At 39.4% G+C, this 21663-nt stretch overlaps 1 protein-coding gene across 1 annotated transcript in view; it reads right to left on the bottom strand.

The window, feature by feature from the left end:
* Positions 1–21663, bottom strand: part of maml3 (mastermind-like transcriptional coactivator 3) — a 110892-nt gene that overhangs the window by 32786 nt on the left and 56443 nt on the right. The window contains exon 2 of the mRNA XM_082164822.1: positions 14710–16290. Coding sequence (XP_082020948.1) covers positions 14710–16290 — 1581 coding nt within the window. The remainder of the gene's footprint in view (positions 1–14709; positions 16291–21663) is intronic.

Raw genomic sequence — 21663 nt, 5'->3', positions numbered from 1 at the left:
CTATTGGCATTTTGTCAAGGGAACCCAGAGGCCGTCGGACTGACAACCATTCAACCAATCATATTTCGTTTCGTTCTGCGTCATGTTTAGGGGCGTGTAATTGTAACGTCGATGTCACTATAATAACGGCCCAGTGTGTAAAACTCTTAGACGTATTTTAAAGAGTCTATGCCATTACATACTTTTGAAAATCCAGCATTTAGTTGATCCTGATAAGCGTTCATTGTCACAATTGTAAACACAACGGCTTGCTTCTTCCATAAGGGGGTTTGGCCCCACTGTATTCTACAAATCCTGTAAAATTCAAACAATCAGATGACGACTTCGAAACTCTTGAAGTGTTTTCAATTTTGTGTGCAATATGCATCAGATGTTCGGCCAACGAACATAGGCGTGATGTCTGAGGCTGAGACTTTCGGGTTGGGCAACAAAAATATGTCATCTCTGCAGCACTGTATAGAACAAATGTGTGTGTTTAGGAGTAGCACAGTACTGGTAGGAAAAAGGTACGAAAGAGGTATAGCATAAGCATACCAAAAACTGTTCTGCTTGCAGTTTGGCAGTTCAGGCAGGTGTAATAACGTGAAGCATTGAAACATTTATTTCTTTCTTTTTTGTTTTACCAATGAACAGTACAACCAATTCAAAATCTAACATCACAACAGAAACACATCTGAAATTCACTCTCAGAAAAAAAGGTACAAAAGCTGTAACTGTGGCGGTACCCTTTCAAAAGGTACACCTTTTTAGCTAAAGAGTGCATATTAGTACCTCAAAGGTACATAGGCTAATTGTTACCAAAAGTGTACATATTAGTACATAAATGGTATATATTAGAACCTTTTAAAAGGGTACTGTCCCAGTGACAGCTTTTGTACCATTTTGTGTTCTGTGTTACAACAGTCACTGATAGTTATAACACAACATAAAAGATGCCAAGTATGCAAGAAAGATAAAAATATGTACTTTTAAGAAAGTATTCAACAATGTGTCAAGTTGAGCAAAGTAAATTAATAGTTGTTATTTTCTTGCTCAATTATGACACAATATGGTTCTGAAATATTTCCAGAGAATTTATTTGGAAACGCAACTGAAAACATGCTGAGATAACCATAATTCATGTACCGTAATTGTTCGTGCAATTTTATACGGCATTAACAGATTCCATGACCCTGCTTGATTTAAAAATGTGTCTTAACTGCCTGTACATGACAGATTTGATGTTCATTTCAATTATTACAACTACTGTCTTTTATTTTCAAGGTACTTATTTAGTAATAGAATCAATACAGAAGTATCAGAGCTGGTGTCATAAAGCCAAAACAGAGGCGACCTTAGAGTGTGTTTGAGTGTGTCTACATGTTTTGAGGAGGGGTTCTTTAAAAAATACTACCCACTGTAATCTCACAGCAGTAGTAAACACACTATAGACTAAATAAGAACCCTCGCGTGTTGACAGGTGTCAAACCTTTCCATACACACAGACACAAACACACATGTGCAAGCTCATGCACACACAAAACTCCCACCTTTCCCATCTCGAGTATGCCATTGATTTCGGAAGTAAAGCGCTATGAGCCATGGTATCTATGGCAACACAGTGGCTGCGACGGCCAAAGTTTCTCTCTCTCCCTCTCTTATTGGTGAGGTATCCTCACTGGAGGAAGTGAGAGGAGGGGGAAGAGGAAGAGAGAGAGAGAGGCATCATTCTTATTCTGTGCTACAGGCCAGTGTTGGCTTCATAGCACACTGGCAGCAACAGCATCCTGGTCCCTGCATACTAAACAGAGCTCTGTCATCCAAGCACACACTGATACGTGCACTCACACAAACGTGAATCTTATTAATATCCAGGATTCCAGGCTGTTTTATACCCTACATTATTAAAGTTACAACACTCAAACACAGGTATACAAGGTGAGCGTGCATCTTCCATATATGAGGAAGCAGTATTAGCAAGGTTTGGAAATTCAAACACTAATACACACGGGCAGGCAGACACCCACTGCAGGCTGCTTTTTTCCTGGGCAGCATATGCGCGCACACACACACACACCTCCTGGCCTGTGCACTAACCCCCCACCACCACCAGCACCATCCTCTTTCCGTCTCCTCTGCTCTCCATCTCCTCCCTCACTCTCTCTCTCTCTCTCTCTCTCTGCTGCCATGATCCATGTGGTCTCTCCATCTGTCAGTGTTAGCGCGTGGACAAAGAGTAGTGCAGCAGCGGCAGCGCTCACACACACACACAGTCAGCACGCAGGTATTGCAGTGCAATATAACCAGCCTATACCTGCAGCTTAAGACTCATTCACAGCAGGTGCCATGAGTGAATTTTTAATTACTGGGCCTTGTTTTAGAAAGAAAAAAAAGAATTATGTTGATGATTTTAGGATCAATAAAATGTTTGTATTGTGACTTTATTAAGCTGGTGTATTAAATAATACAATTATAAAACAAATTAATTAATAAAAAGTAAGCCTTTTTGATTTTGAGGGGGAATATTATCCATTCATTTCTTGACAGGCTTTGTGAGATTTACCCGCATATAAATTGCAGCACTCTGTAGGACAGTTTAGTGAACTAATGTGGTCTCTTTCGGCACTGTAGTTGCAGTGTGAATCATATCACATGATACTACTGTAGGGCATGATGTCTAGATGCCATATTTCACACTCGTTCTTTCCTCTAAATCACTATAAAAACTGAAGTGCAACCACAAACTTCAAGGCTTCAAATCAGAGCATGTAGCAACATCTTAAACACGTGCCAATCTTAGTGCGAGACATCCAATGATGTCGGTCTGCATGTGTATGTTTTATTATTATATTTATTTATTTATTTTGGATCTTTTTAGTGGCACATTACTTATTTATTTAATCATCCATAAATATAAACAATTATAACAATGAAAATTATTTTTAATTAATAATATAATAAAACTGGTTGACCTCACTAATTGACTGAGGGGCTGTTTACACGACACCGTTTTCAACTAAAAACGTAAAACTTTTTATGCGTTTTTGGCCGTTCGTTTAAACAACAACAGCGTTTTGGGTGCCTGATACTCGCAAAGTTTTGAAAACAGGTTTCAAAGTGCTTCTCCGTTTTAAGCATATCGTTGTCGTGTAAACATACCCTTAGTATTGCAAAACCACACTGTGTCATTATGTTCTGTGTGAAATATATATATATATATATATATATACACCACACAAGCCATTCAGAATTTTACATCTATGAACATTACTGGTTTGTTTTTCCAGCACTGTCAATCAATGTGTAAACCGGATGCATAAACACACACACACACACACACACACACACACACACACACACACACACACACACACACACACACACACACACACACACACACACACACACACACACACACACACACACACACACACACACACACACACACACACACACACACACACACACACACACAGTAACCATGTCTAGAAATCCACAAATGTTGACGGTTGTCAGCAGCAGGCCTGTTAACAACTTAAGTTAGAATGTATCTCTCAGCCTAACTCTACCAATTTCAGTATTAGTGACACTCGGCTTATTCTACAACTCAGCCATAAGCTTTAACCCAAAAACAGCAGCTATAGTGTCTATACTGACACTCTTTCTGTGGCTCATTCAAGGCTGTGTCAATATAGTTCAGTGCAGAGATGTTGACTAGAGGCCCCCAGTGAATAAGCAATAGACAAACATACATCATTACGGGATGTCAAGTGGAGAAAATTTTGCTACAACTGGGATTTTGTGTGTGTGTTTATAAGCTCTCTATACAACTAGTTGCTAAAACAATGCTTCGTCGCTGTATCTGCCCTCTTTCCTTGTTGACACACACAAGTGCACACAAATGCCTTTGTTTAGCAACGGTCGGTGGTGGTTTTGTCTGGTGTCTGTGTTGTCAAGGATACAACGAGTGTGGTGTGCTTCAGCCCCCACCGTTCCTCTCTGCTCTTTCCTCCCGTCCTCACTCCTGCAAGATCTGAGAGCAACTCAGCTCAATCCCTGATGTGTGCATGCGTGTGTGTGTGTGCGCGCGCGTGTGTGTGTGTGAGAGAGAGTGTCTGATGGGGAGGGGGGTTTGAAGGAAAGCAATACCTCTCCTTCCTGTGAATAAAGAGAGGTGGGGGAAGGGGACAGGACAAGAGCAGTGGGGTGGTCTTTTTTCCGATTTCTCTGAATTTTCACTGTTTGAGATTTATGGCAAAAGACACTTCGCTTCCATGGCACATGAAAGATGAAAGTAATAGAGGAGGAACTCAAGGTGCATGTGTCAGCATACACTGGTCATATGAATGAACTTTTAACTCAAAAGATAAGCTAGATATGTCATAATATACCACTGTTCTCCGTCACTATGTAAAAAAGAACGACACAGTGCCTTTCCTAATGGAAAGGCAAACATCACTATTACTATTGCCCATACTTTTCCATAGGTTTCAGGATTTAAAGGGATACTTCAGGATTTAGCATTAAGCTTTGTATTAGTAGAAAACCTTTAGTATTTCGAATTACCGTGCTTTCCACCCTCATATCCCCCTGAGATGAGAGATTTATGTATTTTTTGTCTGGAAAAAATCCTCAGATGACGCAAAAATCATCATTTTTCGTCATGGGAGGATTTTTTGGCCAGAGGCTAAAGACTACAGCCAGTAGTTGGGGCTGTCCCGCATGTTTTCAACCTGCCCATAGAGGGTGGGATCTCACTCACAGAATGTACACACAGTGTCAGACATCTTTTTTTTAAGCTAAGCTAACAGGCTCTTGTTCTGTGGAGAAAGCCGAGTAGTAGGAGAAAGCTGAGTAGTAGGGGTTACCATCCTCTTTTTCCCGGACATGTCCGGCCGCCGAGATCGTCCAAAATGTCCTGGATTCAGCTTTTGCTTTCTGCAGTCGCCATTCATTGTTTACATGCACACATTTTGTTTCAATCTAACTGAATTCATTCTCATTGGTGAATCTGAATGTAGTGTTTACATGAACGCTAAACAAGTGATCGGTTGATGTGCGTTTTAACATTGCTAAGAAAATTCTCGCTCCTCCGTGAGAGATACGAGACCGGTGCGTCTAAGCAATCACGCCACCGGCCTCGCGCCGTTCTCCCGCGGCCCTCGTCCTGCTCGCCACAGTAAACATAATGAATGGCAACTGTAGAACGCAAAAGCCGAATCCCGGACATTTTGGCCGATCTCGAAATCCCGGGCAGACTCGTCACGGAGTCTCACTAGTAGCTAAGTACTAGTAGCCTTGTTGTTTTAAACTGCGCTCTCTTACCGGTAGGCGTGGCTTGGGAGTGGCCTCCTAGGGCAGCGAAGCAAGTGCAATTCATATATATGAATTGAAGGAGGGACTCAGGTAGGGGTTGAGAAGCGAAAATCGGATTGGAATCGATACATAAGGTTAGGAATTGGATACTTGTCATAAAATGTAAAATTTTATTCCATGTTCTGTATCGATTGATGTGTGCACATTTTAACGTGGTTTTAAATCATTCAAGCGCAAGAAGACGCTAAAGAGAACTCAATTCGGCACTCGTGCGCCGTTTTCTGTGCTGGGCACATCCAGAGCGTGTGCACTGAAAACCACCTCTCATATAGTGCACGAATACTGAATTGAGTTTTCTTTCATGTCTTCTTACGTTCAACGGACAAATACACACAAAAAACAGTTGGTCATGTATTAAGTGAACGTAAACAGTTGATAAAGAAAATCAATGTGTAACAGTATACTGGATCTGTGCATTCGATCTTAAAGTGACCGCAGTCTAATAAACCTGCTGCTGTCTTGGTCATTACTGCTAATCAAAGAACAAAAGAAAATCACTCACTGATCTTGACTGAATTTCTATTGTAGGGCTGTGCGATATAGCTAAAAAATGTATCACGATATAATATTTAATATCGTTCGGGTTCGATAATTATTGCATTTTTTTAACCTTTTTTTTAAAAAGACAAGTAGAAAAGTTTGAATTTAAACCAGTTTTTTTATTTAACATTATTAAAGCTACACTGTGTAATTTTTTTTGTTGATTCTTAGCAAAAAACACTTAGTTCTTTCAAAAATATATGTGCTCATTAATGTATATTTACTTCTTTCAAGTAATAAAGTATTCTCGTAAGTTTATAATGTGCCATTGAAAGTACAAACGGGTGAGGGGTTCGAATGCCGGTCGCCATGTTGCCCCTCCATCTTGAAACTACATTAGCCAAAGAGGGACATACCTGTAAATTCAAGCTTCGCCTTTCGCGCTTTACACTCAGTGACACAGAGACGAATGCGAGGGGGAGATTACTCTGCGACTGCCGGCAGATTTGAAAGATTGCTGGAGGATCACACCTATTTTCGAGGACATGTAGCAGAGTCGCCAAGGAAGCGAAAGAGAGAATTAAAACGTCAACGCGACAGGCAAATCAGCAAGACCAAAGTTAATACTGGAGTAACTTTTCCCAGATGGAAAGAGCTCATGGGGAGCAAAGATTTTAAAACGGACGCCGAAGTTGCCTGCTTTCTTCTCGACAGGTAATCCAGCCTATTTGTGTAAAGTTTTATAGTTGCTTGTCTAACCATAGCATGGTTGTGCATAACGCCAGAACGACCTCTAGTATAACTTGCGTTACTTTTCCTCACGTCAATGGTGAAAAAGTATTGTTTACCTTGTAACATAAATCTGTGCTGCGACGGATCACAGGTGATAGTTTTAAAGGCGCAACTGGACGAAGTCGAACTGGAAGCCATGTTAATCTTGGAATAATACGGCCACCGTAGGAGTTAAAACGCCCTCGAAATTGAAAGGAACAGAAACTAATATTCACTGGGTAGTCATATACAATTTCACCGCTAGATGGAGGAAAATATCACACAGTGTAGCTTTAAGGCAAACAACAAATTATATTAGTTTTAGCAGTCAAAAACAAAAATGTAATGTAAACAAAAATATCTTCTTTATGTCTTATGTTAAGATAAAAAAAAGTAATTGTTAAAGAAACCCGAATAAAATGTTACAAAATGTGTGCAATGTAAAAGTGTAAACGAAGAACAATGAAAGGCAAACTTTGAGGTAGATCAACATCTGTAGGGGTGTAACGGTTCACAAAATTCACGGTTCGGTACGATACAACACAGTGGTGTCACGGTTCGGTATGTTTTCGATACAGCAAAAAGAAAGAAATGCCAGAGAAATTTCCTTGATTTAAAAAAAATACATATTTATTAAAAGAAACAAATATTTTTAAATAAGTATGAGTTTTCCTACATCTTGAAACTTTTAGTATTATAAAGCAGGGAAATGGAGGATGAAGAAATAATGTTTTGGTCATCAAATTAAAAATAACATTTAAATATGATAATATTTGAGTTTTGAAGTGCTGGAAAAAGATGTGCGACATACCTGAAAGCATTTTACTATTCCTGCCAAACTTCCATTGTTACAGTTAGTGTTACTACATTAAATCCATGGTGAATGTTACTGATTTGTGGACTTAAAGCTTTTAACTAGTTCATTCATGGCAGAATGTTTCTCCTGGTTTCCACGTCAGCGCTGTGTGATCTACGGTTAATAAAGGAGAAAGTTGAATGCTTCTCACTAGGTCTCCCAGCGATGTTATTACTTCAGTGGTGAATTCAAATGCTCAAATGCTTCCTTTAAAGGGGTGGTTGATTATGATTTCACTTTTCTAACTTTAGTTAGTGTGTAATGTTGCTGTTTGAGCATAAACAACATCTGCAAAGTTACAACGCTCAAAGTTCAAAGCAAAGGAAGATATTTGCTTTTAAAGAAATCACTTTTTAAGGACTACAACAAATGACTGGTAAGGGCTACACAACATTCCTCCAGGGTTAGTGACATCATCAACCCTAATATAAACCCCACCCCTGGGAACACGATTTATACATTTTCAAGACAGAATATGCTAATCAATGACTAGAAGATAACTACACATAAGCTACATAAATTCATCAACTAACCATTCAGAAACGTCCTGTTGCATTCTACATGTTGTCACTTCTTCTTGAGTCTCTCCATCATTGTCTGACTCCGGTTTGAACATAAAAGGCAAAAGTTTTTTACATTTTCAGTGCATGTCTGTGTTCGTGCAAGCTGTTGTAGCTCCGCCCTCTGTGCCGGGAGCAGCAGCTCGTTTGCATTTAAAGGAACAGAGACAAAATGGTGTGTTTTAGCTCACCCTCAAAAATTGACAATTTTAACATGCTATATAAAAATATCTGTGAAGTATTTTGAGCTAAAACTTACACACTCTGGGGACATCAAAGACTTATTTTACATCTTGTGAAAAGGGCATTATATCACCCCTTTAATGGATCTCTTAGAGCTGTGTAGTAACAGAATCGATTGATCAAGATCGGCTCGCGCTGCATTGGTCCAACCTGATAAACGGTCCGTAAAGCACAAAATAACGAGTAGCGCAGTTTCGTTCCACTTTCATTACGTTTGCCATTTGATGTTGAGCAACGTTGTGGTGGTCGCGTCAGCGTCTCCTCCATTATGAGCGTGCTTTCTGTGCGCCTATATTTGAAATAAGAACTTGAGCGTGCTAAAGACGCGATATGTGAACGGCCCCTAAGATCTACGGGCAATGCGCGCACATTTTAATGAAAATATCGAGCGCTATATCGAATTTTTTTTATATAGTTACCGACAATCGTCGATAAATACCGATACCGTTTTATCGCCCAGCCCTAATCTTTTGTAACTTTAATAAGGATTAATCTTTACTTTATTTACAAAAAGAAGACTATGCAGTAGAGTTGTCAAAAAGTACATACTTCGGTACCAAGCAAACGGTACTGACATTTAAAAAATTTGACGCTTTGAGCGCTGTTGAACGGAATCGTAAACACGTCAGATTGCCCATTTTACTCAAGGGCTCATCGGATATGTCTGTGATTCGCTACAATGATCAGCGCTTCAAATACATGTTGTAAATATCAATGAAGCTCTTCACCAAGTGCTTAAACAGATACAGATGGGAGTGTTTGAAAGCAGGGACATGCTTGTGATTTCAAACGCTCCCGCTCCCGATTTTTAAAACACTTTCAAACACTTCCATGTGTTCTCAAACGCTCCCACGCGCTGCTCATTGTAGCGCGTGAATACAATGGCCAATCAGAGGTGTTTACAATTCCGCTCATCATTGCTCAAAGTGTCAAATTTTTTACATTTCAGTACCGTTTGGTACCGAAGTAGGTACTTTGACAACTCTACTATGCATTGTTGTTTTATATTTGATTTCAATTTCTGAACTTTTAGTTGTTGTTGTTTTTTTTGCTAAATTGTTTATTTGTTCTTATTGTATTACTGACTGCATACTTGTCTTTAATAATGTTTGAAATTTATATTAGTAAGCCTAGTTTATTAGTTAGTTGATCTTTAGGGTGTTGATTTTTGTTCATGGTATTAAGAATGTAACAATGTTTTGCAAAAAGACAGAATAAATATTTTTGATATCTAAATGTTTGACTTTTTTACCATATTGGAATCAAAACTGGCAATCGATAAGAATCGGAATCGATAAGCAGAATCGGAATTGAAACTGAAATTGCTAAAATTCAAACAATACCCAACCTTATTGTAACAGAGCTGCACGATTCTGGATAAATGTACATTTTCTGGAGAATCACAATATTTTTGGTTTAAAATAGAGAATACGATTCACCCACGCTTATAAATCGACTAAACAAAATAACAATTTTCTAGAGATTAATTGCTGAAGTCTATTTAAAAAATATTTAATTTAATCTTAATAATTGTTTATCTGTTTGAATGAATGATTCAGTGACTCACTCATGAAGACTTCTGCTGTGTCCCAATTCGCCTACTTACACAATGCCCTATAAGTATTTACTCTTTTTGTGAAGAAATATGCTTTTGAGCAATATGCTAAAACTGCTTGAAACACCATAGAAACCACATAGTAACACACTTGCTAGGTGGTTGCTAAGCCTTAGCAACCACCCACAACACCCTAGAAATGCACTAAAAACCACTAATAACAGAAATAACTTGATGCCATGCAACCATCCATAACACCCTAGCAACCAACTTCCAAAACCAAAGCAATCTCCCACAACACCCTAACAATGTGCTTAGAACACTTAGAACATTATATAAATTGCATAGAAACACCCTGCCAACCACCCACAAAACTTAAGCAACCACCAAGTAAACAAGCATCTAGCAACTAGGCTACTCTTGACATCCAAGCAACCACATAGCAAAGCCCCAGCAACCACTGACAACACCCTATGGAACCACATAGAAGAAAACATAACCACCTAGCAAAGCCCTCCCAACCACATAAAATGCATAGATTAAAACACTTAGAACACCTTAGAAACACATAGTAAACACCCTGGCAACTATCCATGACACCCTAGCAACCATCAACTCTTGCAATCACTCACAACACACTATTATTGTGGCAGCAGGTTTTGTTCTGCCAAGTACCATTTGTAAAAATCATCATTGTTGTTACCTGAAAGTCTGACTGCCCAGTGCCCATTAAGCAACACCCCACTGTTAATACCCAAAGCCCCAAACATCTATTAGTTCACACACAAGCTTTACGATGGCATTAGCCCTAGCACACATTCACATACAAACACAGCCCACCATACAGTTTCCTCCTTCTCTACCTTTGATCCCCCACAAATAAATTAGTCACAGCGATATGCAAAATGGCATGGAGTGACAATCAAAGCCTGACTAACAAGCTTTTAAGGACCGTGCTAAAGTTTCATAATCACACAATAATAAGATTATGCAAACTCGCCCATTTTGCCACCTGTGTATGAAAGAAAAGGAAAAAAAGAAAACCAAACCCACTAGATGCACTCTGAACTCTATGAATGTGTGTTCAAGGAAGCCATTGTGAGAAAGCTTTTACTGAGTGTCTTTACCTTCATAAGCAACCATAAATATTGCTAATTGTGATTCCACCCCCATCCCTTGACTGTCCACCAACAGCCTCTACCACTCTTTAATCAATAACCTGATGGCCTGTCTATTGTCTAGATGAAAGATCCAATAAGATGCTAAATTCAAAATGTATTATCCAATCAAAAACTTGCTAACTCCAAATGAGAGTCTGCGCACGCAGAATATCAAGACAAATAACATTAATAGTGTATTCTGAAAGTAAGCAGCCGATAAATTAACACACAATATACGGAAAACTATTACAACATTCTTGTTTTCAATTTATTTTTATAATCAAATACAGGGTGATTGTGACCACTGGTGGAAAAGCTTATTTCTAGAATTGTTCCTCATTTAATACTACTTTCTTTTTCTTCATTAATTATATTATAAAAAATATACACATATTGACCCACACCTTTTGTGTGAAGCCAAAAGCCACCTTTTTGTTTAATACATTTCAAATAATGGAGCTACTAATTTATAAAATGCATACTGTGCTGGGATGTGTTATTGATTTTCCATAGCAAAGAACTGCATACATATAACATTGCACATGTTCTCTATGGACAAAAGGGACATCAGAAATGTGTAAATGTCATATTGTGAAAGGCATACATTGCATGCAAATTGTCTGACTGTAGTGCCTGAGCTAAGCTAAAACCTTTTGGTGCGCTAACACAAATCATAAATATTTTGCTAGCTACTTCACTGCAGGTCCATTATAACTCTAATTTGTGCATAACAACATTTACTACTAATAACTGTAAGAACGGGAAAAGGATGCTGCACTAAAAGGAAGCAAAGGAGTAGTTCTGATATGCAAACCTCAGGCAAAACAAAAATTAGCATTAGCGATGAAGACACCAGTCTGGCTGGTCTGAGAAAACAGAGTGTGGAATTAGTAAATGTTTGCCAATTAGATCTACTACATTCAAAGCAATGAAAATAGCATTTTTGCTCAGTCAAGTACATTGAGCAAATGTACTACAGGACAAAGAACACAAGACGACATTTTTGTGTGACCATGCCAATTCAACTGATAAAAAGCAAGACGGCAGTGTTTAACATCACTAGTGTATTTAGGAGGTGGCAAAATGACAAATGAGTTGAAATTTCTCTTTTTCATACTCTACATACATCCTCTTTCATAATACCTTTCTCTCATTTAGCCTTTGATTTCTTTTACACCCTTTCCATAATTCATACCATCTTCTACTTATGGTCTACCTTTATTCTGCTTTTTCTCTCCTTCTCTCTCTTTTTATTTCTCTCAACCTCATTTCGCTCTTCTGCTGCATTTTCCTCAGGCTGCAAAAGAACCAACCATCATAAATCTACCCCTTTATTGCTTCTGAGGAGAGAGAACGAGGGAAGAGAGGGGGTGGGGGCATGGGAGATGCAGGAGAAGAGGAAAAAAAGACGAAAAGGGGTGGAGGAATATCTAATCTCAGAGCAAGAGCAACAGAACCCAATGAACAGATGGATAAAATGAAAGGAGGAGAGAGAGGGTGCCTGGGAGGGGCTGAGGATGTCACCATTAATGAGAATAATTTACAGTTCAGAAGCTAACAGACTCGAGACCTCTCCAATAACTGAGACCACCACCAGCACAATTACCCTTTCATAACAAAAGGCATTATAGCACTCTTGGCTGACATTTTTAAGTAAACAGTAGCTAACGAAGAAATTGTGTTAGATAATTATGCAACAAATACTAACAAATCTCACATTTCTCATTAGTTGTTGACGGAAGGCTAATGGTTACAACCAATGAGCAAATGGCAGTGACATTTGAATGAACATGGTAATAATTATTTGAAAATACTATCACTATCTAATACTGATTCCGTCAATTCCTGAAACTGAAAGGAGAGAGAAGGCATCCTTTTATCCAAGGATAGGATGAGGGAAAGGGATTTTGGCGGCCATGGGGACATCAGAGGTTGGCGCATAGGCATAAATATATTACAGAGTGTCGATTTCCTATTCCAAGAGCTAGCTGTTGCTCAGGGCAACAGGAACCATTACTGTCCCACTGCACAACACAGACATAAAATCCAGAGTTATGGGTAAGGACCAATCGGTTCGACTTATAACAGGTCTCTAGGCAAACTCCCCAATGCTGAAGCATTGTCTCAATACTTAAGTAATAATAATAATAATAATTTGTTACATTTCTATAGCGCTTTTCTGGGTATTCAAAGCGCTTTACATATGGAAGGGGGGAATCTCCTCAACCACTACCGATGATGCGACGGCAGATATATTGCACCAGAACGCCCAACACAGCTTATTGGTAGAGAGAAGATGAAGCCATATATGTATGGGGATTATTAGGAGGCCATGATGGACAGAGGCCAGTGGGCAAATTTGGCCAGGATGCCAGGGTTAAACCCCTACTCTTTTTCGAAGGACATCCTGGGATTTTTAATGACCACAGAGAGTCAGGACCTATGTTTAACGTCTCATTCGAAGGATGGTGCTTTTTGACAGTTTGGTGTCCCCATCACTATACTAGGGCATTAGGACCCACACAGACCACAGGGTGAGCACCCCCTGCTGGCCTCACTAACACCTCTTCCAGCAGCAACCTAGTTTTCCCAGGAGGCCTCCCATCCAGGTACTGACCAGGCTCAACCCTGCTTAGCTTCAGTGGGCAACCAGTCTTGGGCTACAGGGTGATATGGCTGCTGGTGTTAGCTTTTAGTTTTGTATAGCCAGAACTTTGACTAAACAGCAAATGGTGGTCCATTTTGCGTTTTATATATTATAACATCCACTTAGACAGGAAGAGCTGTCTGATTAACATGTAAAACCAACCAATCACAGGACTGATGTTTGTGTATCATTTTGGGGAGGGCTGATCTGAATTAATCTGATTATATCACAATAATAGTGGGTGAAAAATAATTTAAATAATGGTGCAGCAGTATCCATGAGCAACTGTACAGAAAACAAAAAAATCTGGTGGTAAATGTGACTACTCAAATAAGTACAGACTATTTGACAGGCATAACCAAGAAACAACAGAAGGATAAACAGTTTTACTCATGGATATCTAATTTACCTGCTACCAAGTACCTGGTAAACAAAGCAAACAAAGCTCTGAATATCTTCAAAGATTTTGCCTGACTAAAACAAAAATCAAATCCAGTGATTAACTATTCCTCAACAGCGTTCATTGCATGAACCTGGTACACCTTTGTTTTCAGGTGCATACTAGATTGATATAGTGCTTTCCAGTTTTGTGTACAATATGCACCACATGGTCAGTGTATAGACTGTGAAGAGACCAATGGACTTTAAATAAATTTGAATAAAAAGGTAAAGAGAAAATAGAAGGCTTGATGCTATTTCTTTTTGCCAAAAGCTTTTAGAAAGTTATTACTTGCATGCATCCACTGACATAGTTCAATAGATAGAAATAGGTAAATTTATATCAGCTACTCAACCAAAAACCCACCTAATCAGATCACAACAAAATGTAAAACCATTGTGCTTGTCCCAAGCAAACTAACAAAGATATAGTACACTAAACACTGTTGACAAAGCCTTAAAGCGAACAGCTCGCTGTAACAAAAACCATCTGACCAAATATATAAAGATTAATCCTTAACACTTAATTCACAACTGTAGCCCTGCACACTTTTTTTTGTTATATAAATATTAATGAAAATGCAAAAGCTGCAGTTAGTTTTAGTTCTCCATAACATGGCATGAACAAAAATCAAGAATCTTACCTGTACATGCTGCTGCATAGAGCCATACGGCATGCCTTGAGTCAGCACTTTTTGCTTTATCATCATCATCCTCTTCTGTTCTTCACTTAAATGGGCTGTCTGGTTGGGCATTGGACCTGGAACTTGTGGTTGCCCACCCCCTTGCCCTGCGGTGCCCTGCATGTAGGGCATCATCGGGTTTTTGGCTTGATTGGCCATGGGCGGCGTCATCCGCTGACTCATGTGGTCTACTCCACTGAAATGAGTCAGCGGCTTGGTGTTGCTATAAGAGAGCTGTTTATTGAGGTTGTTTTGGGCAGTCAAGTTATTAGGTTGCTGCTGCTGCTGCTGCTGCTGCTGATTGAGCATGTTCATGTGGTTCTGTGGGAGGTAGTTGTTCATGCTTGGTGTTTTTGGCCCCATTGTGTTGCTAGGATTGAAAGCCTGCGGATACATCATGGGGCTATTTGGTTTGTCTGGGTTAAAGGGTGCACTGTATGGGCTTGTTGGTGCTCCTGCAGGTGACCAGTTTGCGGCTTGGGACTGCTGTTGGTGCTTCTGTTGGATCAGTTTAGCACGCTGCTGCTGTTGGGCAGCCATTTGCTTCAGCTGCTCAGCCGGTGAAAGTTCAGAGGTGGGCGGGGCTGGTCCACCTGTTCCCCCTGATCCAGGGCCACCTCCCGTTACTGGAGTTGATCCCACAGGGCCAACGGCAGGACCTGCATTCATCATAAATCCATTCCCAGGCCTCGAGGCCTGGGTCTGCGCTTGGGTGGGCGTTTGCGGAGAACGAGCCACACAGTTAGCGGGCGATCCTGATGGCATTCCAACTGCTGGTGACTGCTGCAAGGGTTGCTGGGGTGGTGTCCCATTGGCAGCAGTTGCAAATGGTGGACCAGAGGAAGATGGTCGCACCTGAGGTGACCCCATGGGCATCTGTCCACTCTGTGGTTGCGGTGTACTGTTGGGTGCCGAAGCTACGGAGTTAGGTGCTGGGTCTTGTGCAAGCTGTGTTTGTTCTGTCGTGGCCCGTGTGAAGTCGCTCACCTCCTTCTTCTCCTCAAAGTCTTCATTGAAGAGGTCGTGCATATCATCCTCAGGCACCGTATTCGCCAACTCGTCAATCAGTTCCTGCCATTCCTGGTCATTCAGATTGATATCAGAGAATAGCTTGTTCTGATTTGAAAGCGACGTTTCCGAGGACTCTATTCCACCGCCATCATCCAAAGGCTCCTGCTTCATGTCCTTTAGTAGGCCAAAGCCATCGTCCAAATCCAAAGAACCATTAAGTTTAATATCAGGCATTCCACCATTCTTGCCTAAATCCTCATGTCGTCCAGTAAGATGGTTAGTACCAGCATTGCCATTGCCGGTTCCGTTGTTTGAGGAGGCACTGTTGTTGCCCGTGGGCAAGGTAGGCTTGATGTCCATTGGATGAAGTGGGGAAATGGGTGGGAGGCTACCGAGAGAGTCCATTCCAGTGCATCCTTCCTTTCGGAGTCTCTTTGTAGTGGGAGAGTAACTCCCATCACTGAGGCCATTTTGGTCACCATTTAAAGGAGATCGGGCACTGTCCAATTTCCTCTTCACCGTTTCCTGGAGCTGAGAGAGAAATAAAAGAGAGAGAGGACAATGGTTAGAAGGTTTCTTCAGGTGTATATAAAAACCTACGAAGGACAACATATTTTAAGAAAATTGTTGTCATACATTCACAATGTCTTGTAATGGTACCTAGTGAAGTGGTTTCTTGAATAAATAGTTAGGCATGGAATTATTCCAACTATTATTTACATTTCAAAGCAGAAACACGTCAGAGTGGTTTTTAGTCCAGAATGCCAAAATTTACATAGGTAATATATTCTCGCTATCAAAAAAACAACAAAACCACCTTGCTATGTGTACTGTGCTAGACTAACTGGGACTTGTCACAGCACTTGCATATTGTGTTGCCCTATTGTTTATTTGATTTCTTCTTTGGATAAAAGTGTCTGCAAAATGATTAAATGTAAAAGTAATTGCAAAACACTTCACAAAAGAACAAGCTTTGTGCCAGTGATCATCATTGTGTGTTTATGTATAGCAGTAAAACAAACATCAAAAGTGAATCAGTTACTTAATTACTGACATGAATTGATATTACATTCACTTTCATAACTGAATATACTTTACATCAAATGAGGGCAGGTATTTTGATCAACACAAACTGCCAATGTTTCCAACGCTGATTTTCCATAATCTACACATGTGACTGGGTTTAAACAGAGTCCTCAAGAGTTAATAACAGGCTAATTCAAAACAGAAGACAAGAAGGTCCTTTTATTTGCCACTATATAAAGTCTTAAAAGCCACATGCTTATCAAACTGGTACTTAGGTAGAAACCTATACATAAGAGCCTGATAGAAACGTTAATATTAAAGAAAAACGTTAGACAGACTTAGAGGCTTTTGCATCTGAAGTCTTCATATATATACATATACACATATACATATACATATATAAGCTACAAATGATTATTTTTGTATTACTATTCCTATTTATGTTATAAAGGGGATGCATTAAGAGACAAATTCTCAAAAATTGTTTTAATGTGCTTCTCCAGCACCTTGGTGCTATGAGCATGAACATTTATTTATTTTAAACACAAGGACACCTTCAATCTGACTTTCAGATCAGGTTCTGGTGGACTTTAAACCAGCCTAATTATGGAAGGCTTCCTCAAGACCGACTAGTTAACTAGTCGTTCAACAAATTGGCTTGTCAATTTTGAAATATGTAGCTTTGCATATTCCCGTTTTACTGGCACTGCACACACAGACAAACAAACTAACGGTCAATGCACAGAAAATCACTGATTGGGGAAAAAGGTGATGAGTGTCAGTTATCACTTCAGATTTAGATAGAGAGAGAAAAGACAGAGCACAGAGGGCAGGGAATCAGTTGCAAAATGAACTTTCATTGTTCACACATGGGCACTCTTTCATCCCACAATGCTCTTTTGCTTAATTTGTCTCAGCCATTAAGCTGTGTCTAAGCCGCTCACCACAAGCTAGACACTAACACACACGTACATGCCAACAGAGGTTAGGGATGGGAGACAACTCTTCAAAAAGTCATTATTTCCTTAAATGTATTTGCAAAATAAACCACAAATAAGAAGGGAAACGAGCAGTAATCAGTCGTAATGTAAATTTAAGTATTCTTCAAGTTTTTCCACAAATAATTATTTTAACATCCAGTTGTGCCACTTTTAAGACGGTTCCTTTCCTGCTCAACATTGCAGGGCAGCGTGGTGGGGAATGAACAACTGCGAATATTGACGAGGAAAGAGCGATAGATGCCTCAGAGGTGAGGATAGAAAAGAAGGTGAAAAGCATTTCCCATCATCTCTCCTCATCTTCCCGTTTGTGCTAATGACTCTCACAGTGAACACATTTAACGGTGTGTTAATTACAGAAGTGAAATGTGTGCGATTATGTGTGTGTAAACCCAGAACGTAGACGAACCGCAAGAACATTAGCGACAAATTCTCTCCCTACACAACAGCAGGATCCCACCCACCTTCTATGCTTATCCCAGTGGACTTTAATGTGTGTGTATGTGCGTGTTAGAAATCTCAAACACACACACACACACACGCTACTCCACCGAAACGTACAAAATGAGATTCTGAAACAACAAGATTCATGGATCTTCTCTCCAGCTCTCCTCTGAGGCAATACGTCTAGTCCCCCCTCCCTCCTTCTATCTCTTTCTCTCAGTCTGTCTCTCTCTCTACATGACCAGAGGAACAGCGAGATCATGATGGGAAACAAGAAAGGCTGATGTTTACCGGCTAGCTTTATGCAAAATAAGAAGATAAGCATGATAAAATAAGGCACACAGAAATGCACATACAAACACGTTCTGTTTTAGTCTACCTCTGTAAGACTCTATATGCTAACACAATTTAGTCGTGCAGCATAAAATCTATACTGTAGCAAGCTCAAATATGCATGTTGCTTTCTTGTTGACTGTAGGTCTGCTCGAGGTCGCATTTTTCATTGTTACACCTCTGTCATGTGCAACAGCTAAGGGGGTTGTCAAGGCAACCGTTGTCACGACGGCTGTCAATATTCATGTCGTTTATCATGCCATAAAGACGATTAGGCTGACTGTCACTCACATGGAGAGAGTGAGTGATGGGGAGGAAGAGAAAGAAATTGAGTGTGTGGCTCACACAAAACTGGCTACGTTCCTATAGTCAGCGTTAGGGACTGACAACAAAATTTGTGAAACAGGTGCGCTTCTGAAATGGTCCTGCACGTACAAAAGCATATCCAAAACTGCCTGTATGAACAGGAAACCAAAGTCAATCGCCTTTTTCCAACTCGTGAATCATATAACTATAGGTAGGGGTGTCATGAGAAAAATAAAGTGGCAAATAAATATGTATATAGATAGAAATGGATAACACTTTACAATAAGGTCTGCTGTTAACATTAGTTAATGTGTTAAATAACAAAGGGCAATACATTCGTTGAAGTATTTATTAATCTTTGTTAAAGTTAGTTAAAAATACAGCCATTCATTTTTAGTTCATATTAGTTCACAATGCATTCATGTTAACAAATGCATTCATGTTAACAAATACATTTTAATAATGTACAATTGATTTAGTGAATGTTGAAATGAACATGAACTAAGATTAATAAATGCTGTAGAAGCATTGTTCATTCTTAGTTAACTTAATATGTTATTGTAAAAGGGTTACCAAAAAATATTTAAATAAAAAGGAATAGGAATTTCTTTATATAGAAATAATATATCGTTATTTGCTATAGGTGTGTCATAAATTGTAAATGTATCCATTTAAATATATGACGCCATGTTAATACTTTTTAATATTGTAATTAATGTTATACATAAATTATAACATTAATAATAATAATAATAATAATAATAATAATGTTATAGATACATCATATTTATTGACAATGTGTTTTATGGTTATTTTGTCATGCCATCCTAAATTGTCTGAAAAGAACCATAATTACCACTAAAAATAGCACTGACAAACACATTATACCGTGTGAACATGTCCTCTCACTGCCTCAAAAATTTGTTAAGCATTTCCTCACTCCATTCCTGTACCATATATCGGTCCGTGTGTGATGAATCCCGTCAGAGTGGCACATGATTGATATCAAAAATGATCATCTTCCTGCAAAGACTCTGCATGCTAAGCGAGGCATAATTAGGTATGTTTAACACCAACCCCCTCTAGCAGACACCGACGTCTGGGGTCGAGTGGTACAGTACGAATGGCGTAACAGTCGACGCCGTAAGCCGCAGACAGTGAGACCCATCTAGCTTGCAGCATTTGGCTCAAAACCACCGTAATAGGATAAGAACATAGAGAAAACCTCCCCAAAGCCTTAACTAGCATGGCAGGGTTAAGAAAACACATAGCAGAGGTAGAGACAGAGGAAGAGAGAGAGAAAGTCTGTGTATGTATGTGTGTAGAAGGGGGAGGCTGATGTTTGTTTTTCTCCATTTCACTGCCTATTAAAGTGTTCAGTAGCTCACACAAACACACTTCCTCTCCTGCTCTCTTCACAATCACCATGTGGGAGAGCACACGGATAAAGGGAGGGAGAGAAATACAAGAGGGAGGGAGGGAGGGAAAGACAGAAGAGCTCTTCAGACAGACGGTAATGCTTTCATGTGACTGGAGAGAGAGAGCGCGCATGGGGGGAGAGAACCACCAAGGTGCAGTTGTTATAGCAACCTCCTGATCCTGAAGCCCCTCCCCCCAGCGCCTGGGCTGAGTGCACTGGACACTTCTGCCAATAATCTCTCTCGCTCTTTCTCTCTAGTGGTTGCCCTCCCTAATGTTTTCTTTCCCCTCTCTCTCTCTTTCTCTCTCTCTCCTCTATACCTACCTTATGCTTTTTTCCAAATCTATTGCATTCTCCTTTTCTTTATCTCCCAATCTGTGCACTCTTCTTTGTCAATGTATGCAATACTTACCCTGTATCACTGACTTTCTCTTGTAACAGTGTCGTAAAAGAACAAAAATAACCTTGGGAAAAAAAGTGCAACCTTGATGATTCTCTCACCTTAGTGCCCTTTATGCGTTACATGGTTCACCAGTCAAAACTGCAAAGATGTGTTGCATTTTTAGGTAAATTGCTAGATTGGCTCGGCTGTTAAATCGCTGTCTGGAAAAACTATAGTAATATTGTGTACTAACAACACTGTAAAAAATCATTTTCCTGATTTATCACAAAACATTTTGTTTGTTAAATCAACTTAGATGGGACATTCTACCAGAAACGTACATTATCTGTCCTTGAATTGTTACAGTGAATAAAAAAGTATTTCATCCAAAAATGTCTAAAACTGGCTCATAGTTGATTTCTGTGAGTTGTTCTGTAAAGGAATATGTCATTCATTAGGTTCTCAGATATTTTTTTCTTTATTAAAAACACTTTTGAAAATTACAAATCCTGTCCATGCCCTTGTCCTCAGCCAAATTGGAGCTACAGCTTTCATAGTTTTGTTATGCTACAAACTGTTATTTAAGAAAAAAAAACTCATCAATAACAAGTTTAAGCTGTTATCATTCACATCAACTGATCAAAAACATAAAATTATATATAAATTCTACAAATAAATTCTATTTTACAACTGTCCCCATGTTTTGGTCAGTCCTGTCACGTTTACATAAAACTCTACATAAAATGTGTGAAATACACCTTTAAGGGAATCACTCAGAGGAAGTGACATCATTTGACCCAGGTGAAGCTTACATTGATTAAGGCTGAATTGTTTCATTGAATTGTATGATTTTAAGCTTGTTTTTGTATGTTTTTTTTAGGAAGACGAGCTAAAGGGTCAGGCCCTGTCACGGTTAAACATTCCAGAAAATAATGAAAATGTTTTAAATCCAAAACATGTCTAAAAAGGTTATTGAAATTCCTTGCTTGCATGTT

Source organism: Leuciscus leuciscus, assembly GCF_965113295.1.
Source record: "Leuciscus leuciscus genome assembly, chromosome: 3".
NCBI classification, from domain to species: domain Eukaryota; kingdom Metazoa; phylum Chordata; class Actinopteri; order Cypriniformes; family Leuciscidae; genus Leuciscus; species Leuciscus leuciscus.
This window is presented reverse-complemented; position numbering and strand designations above follow the sequence as displayed.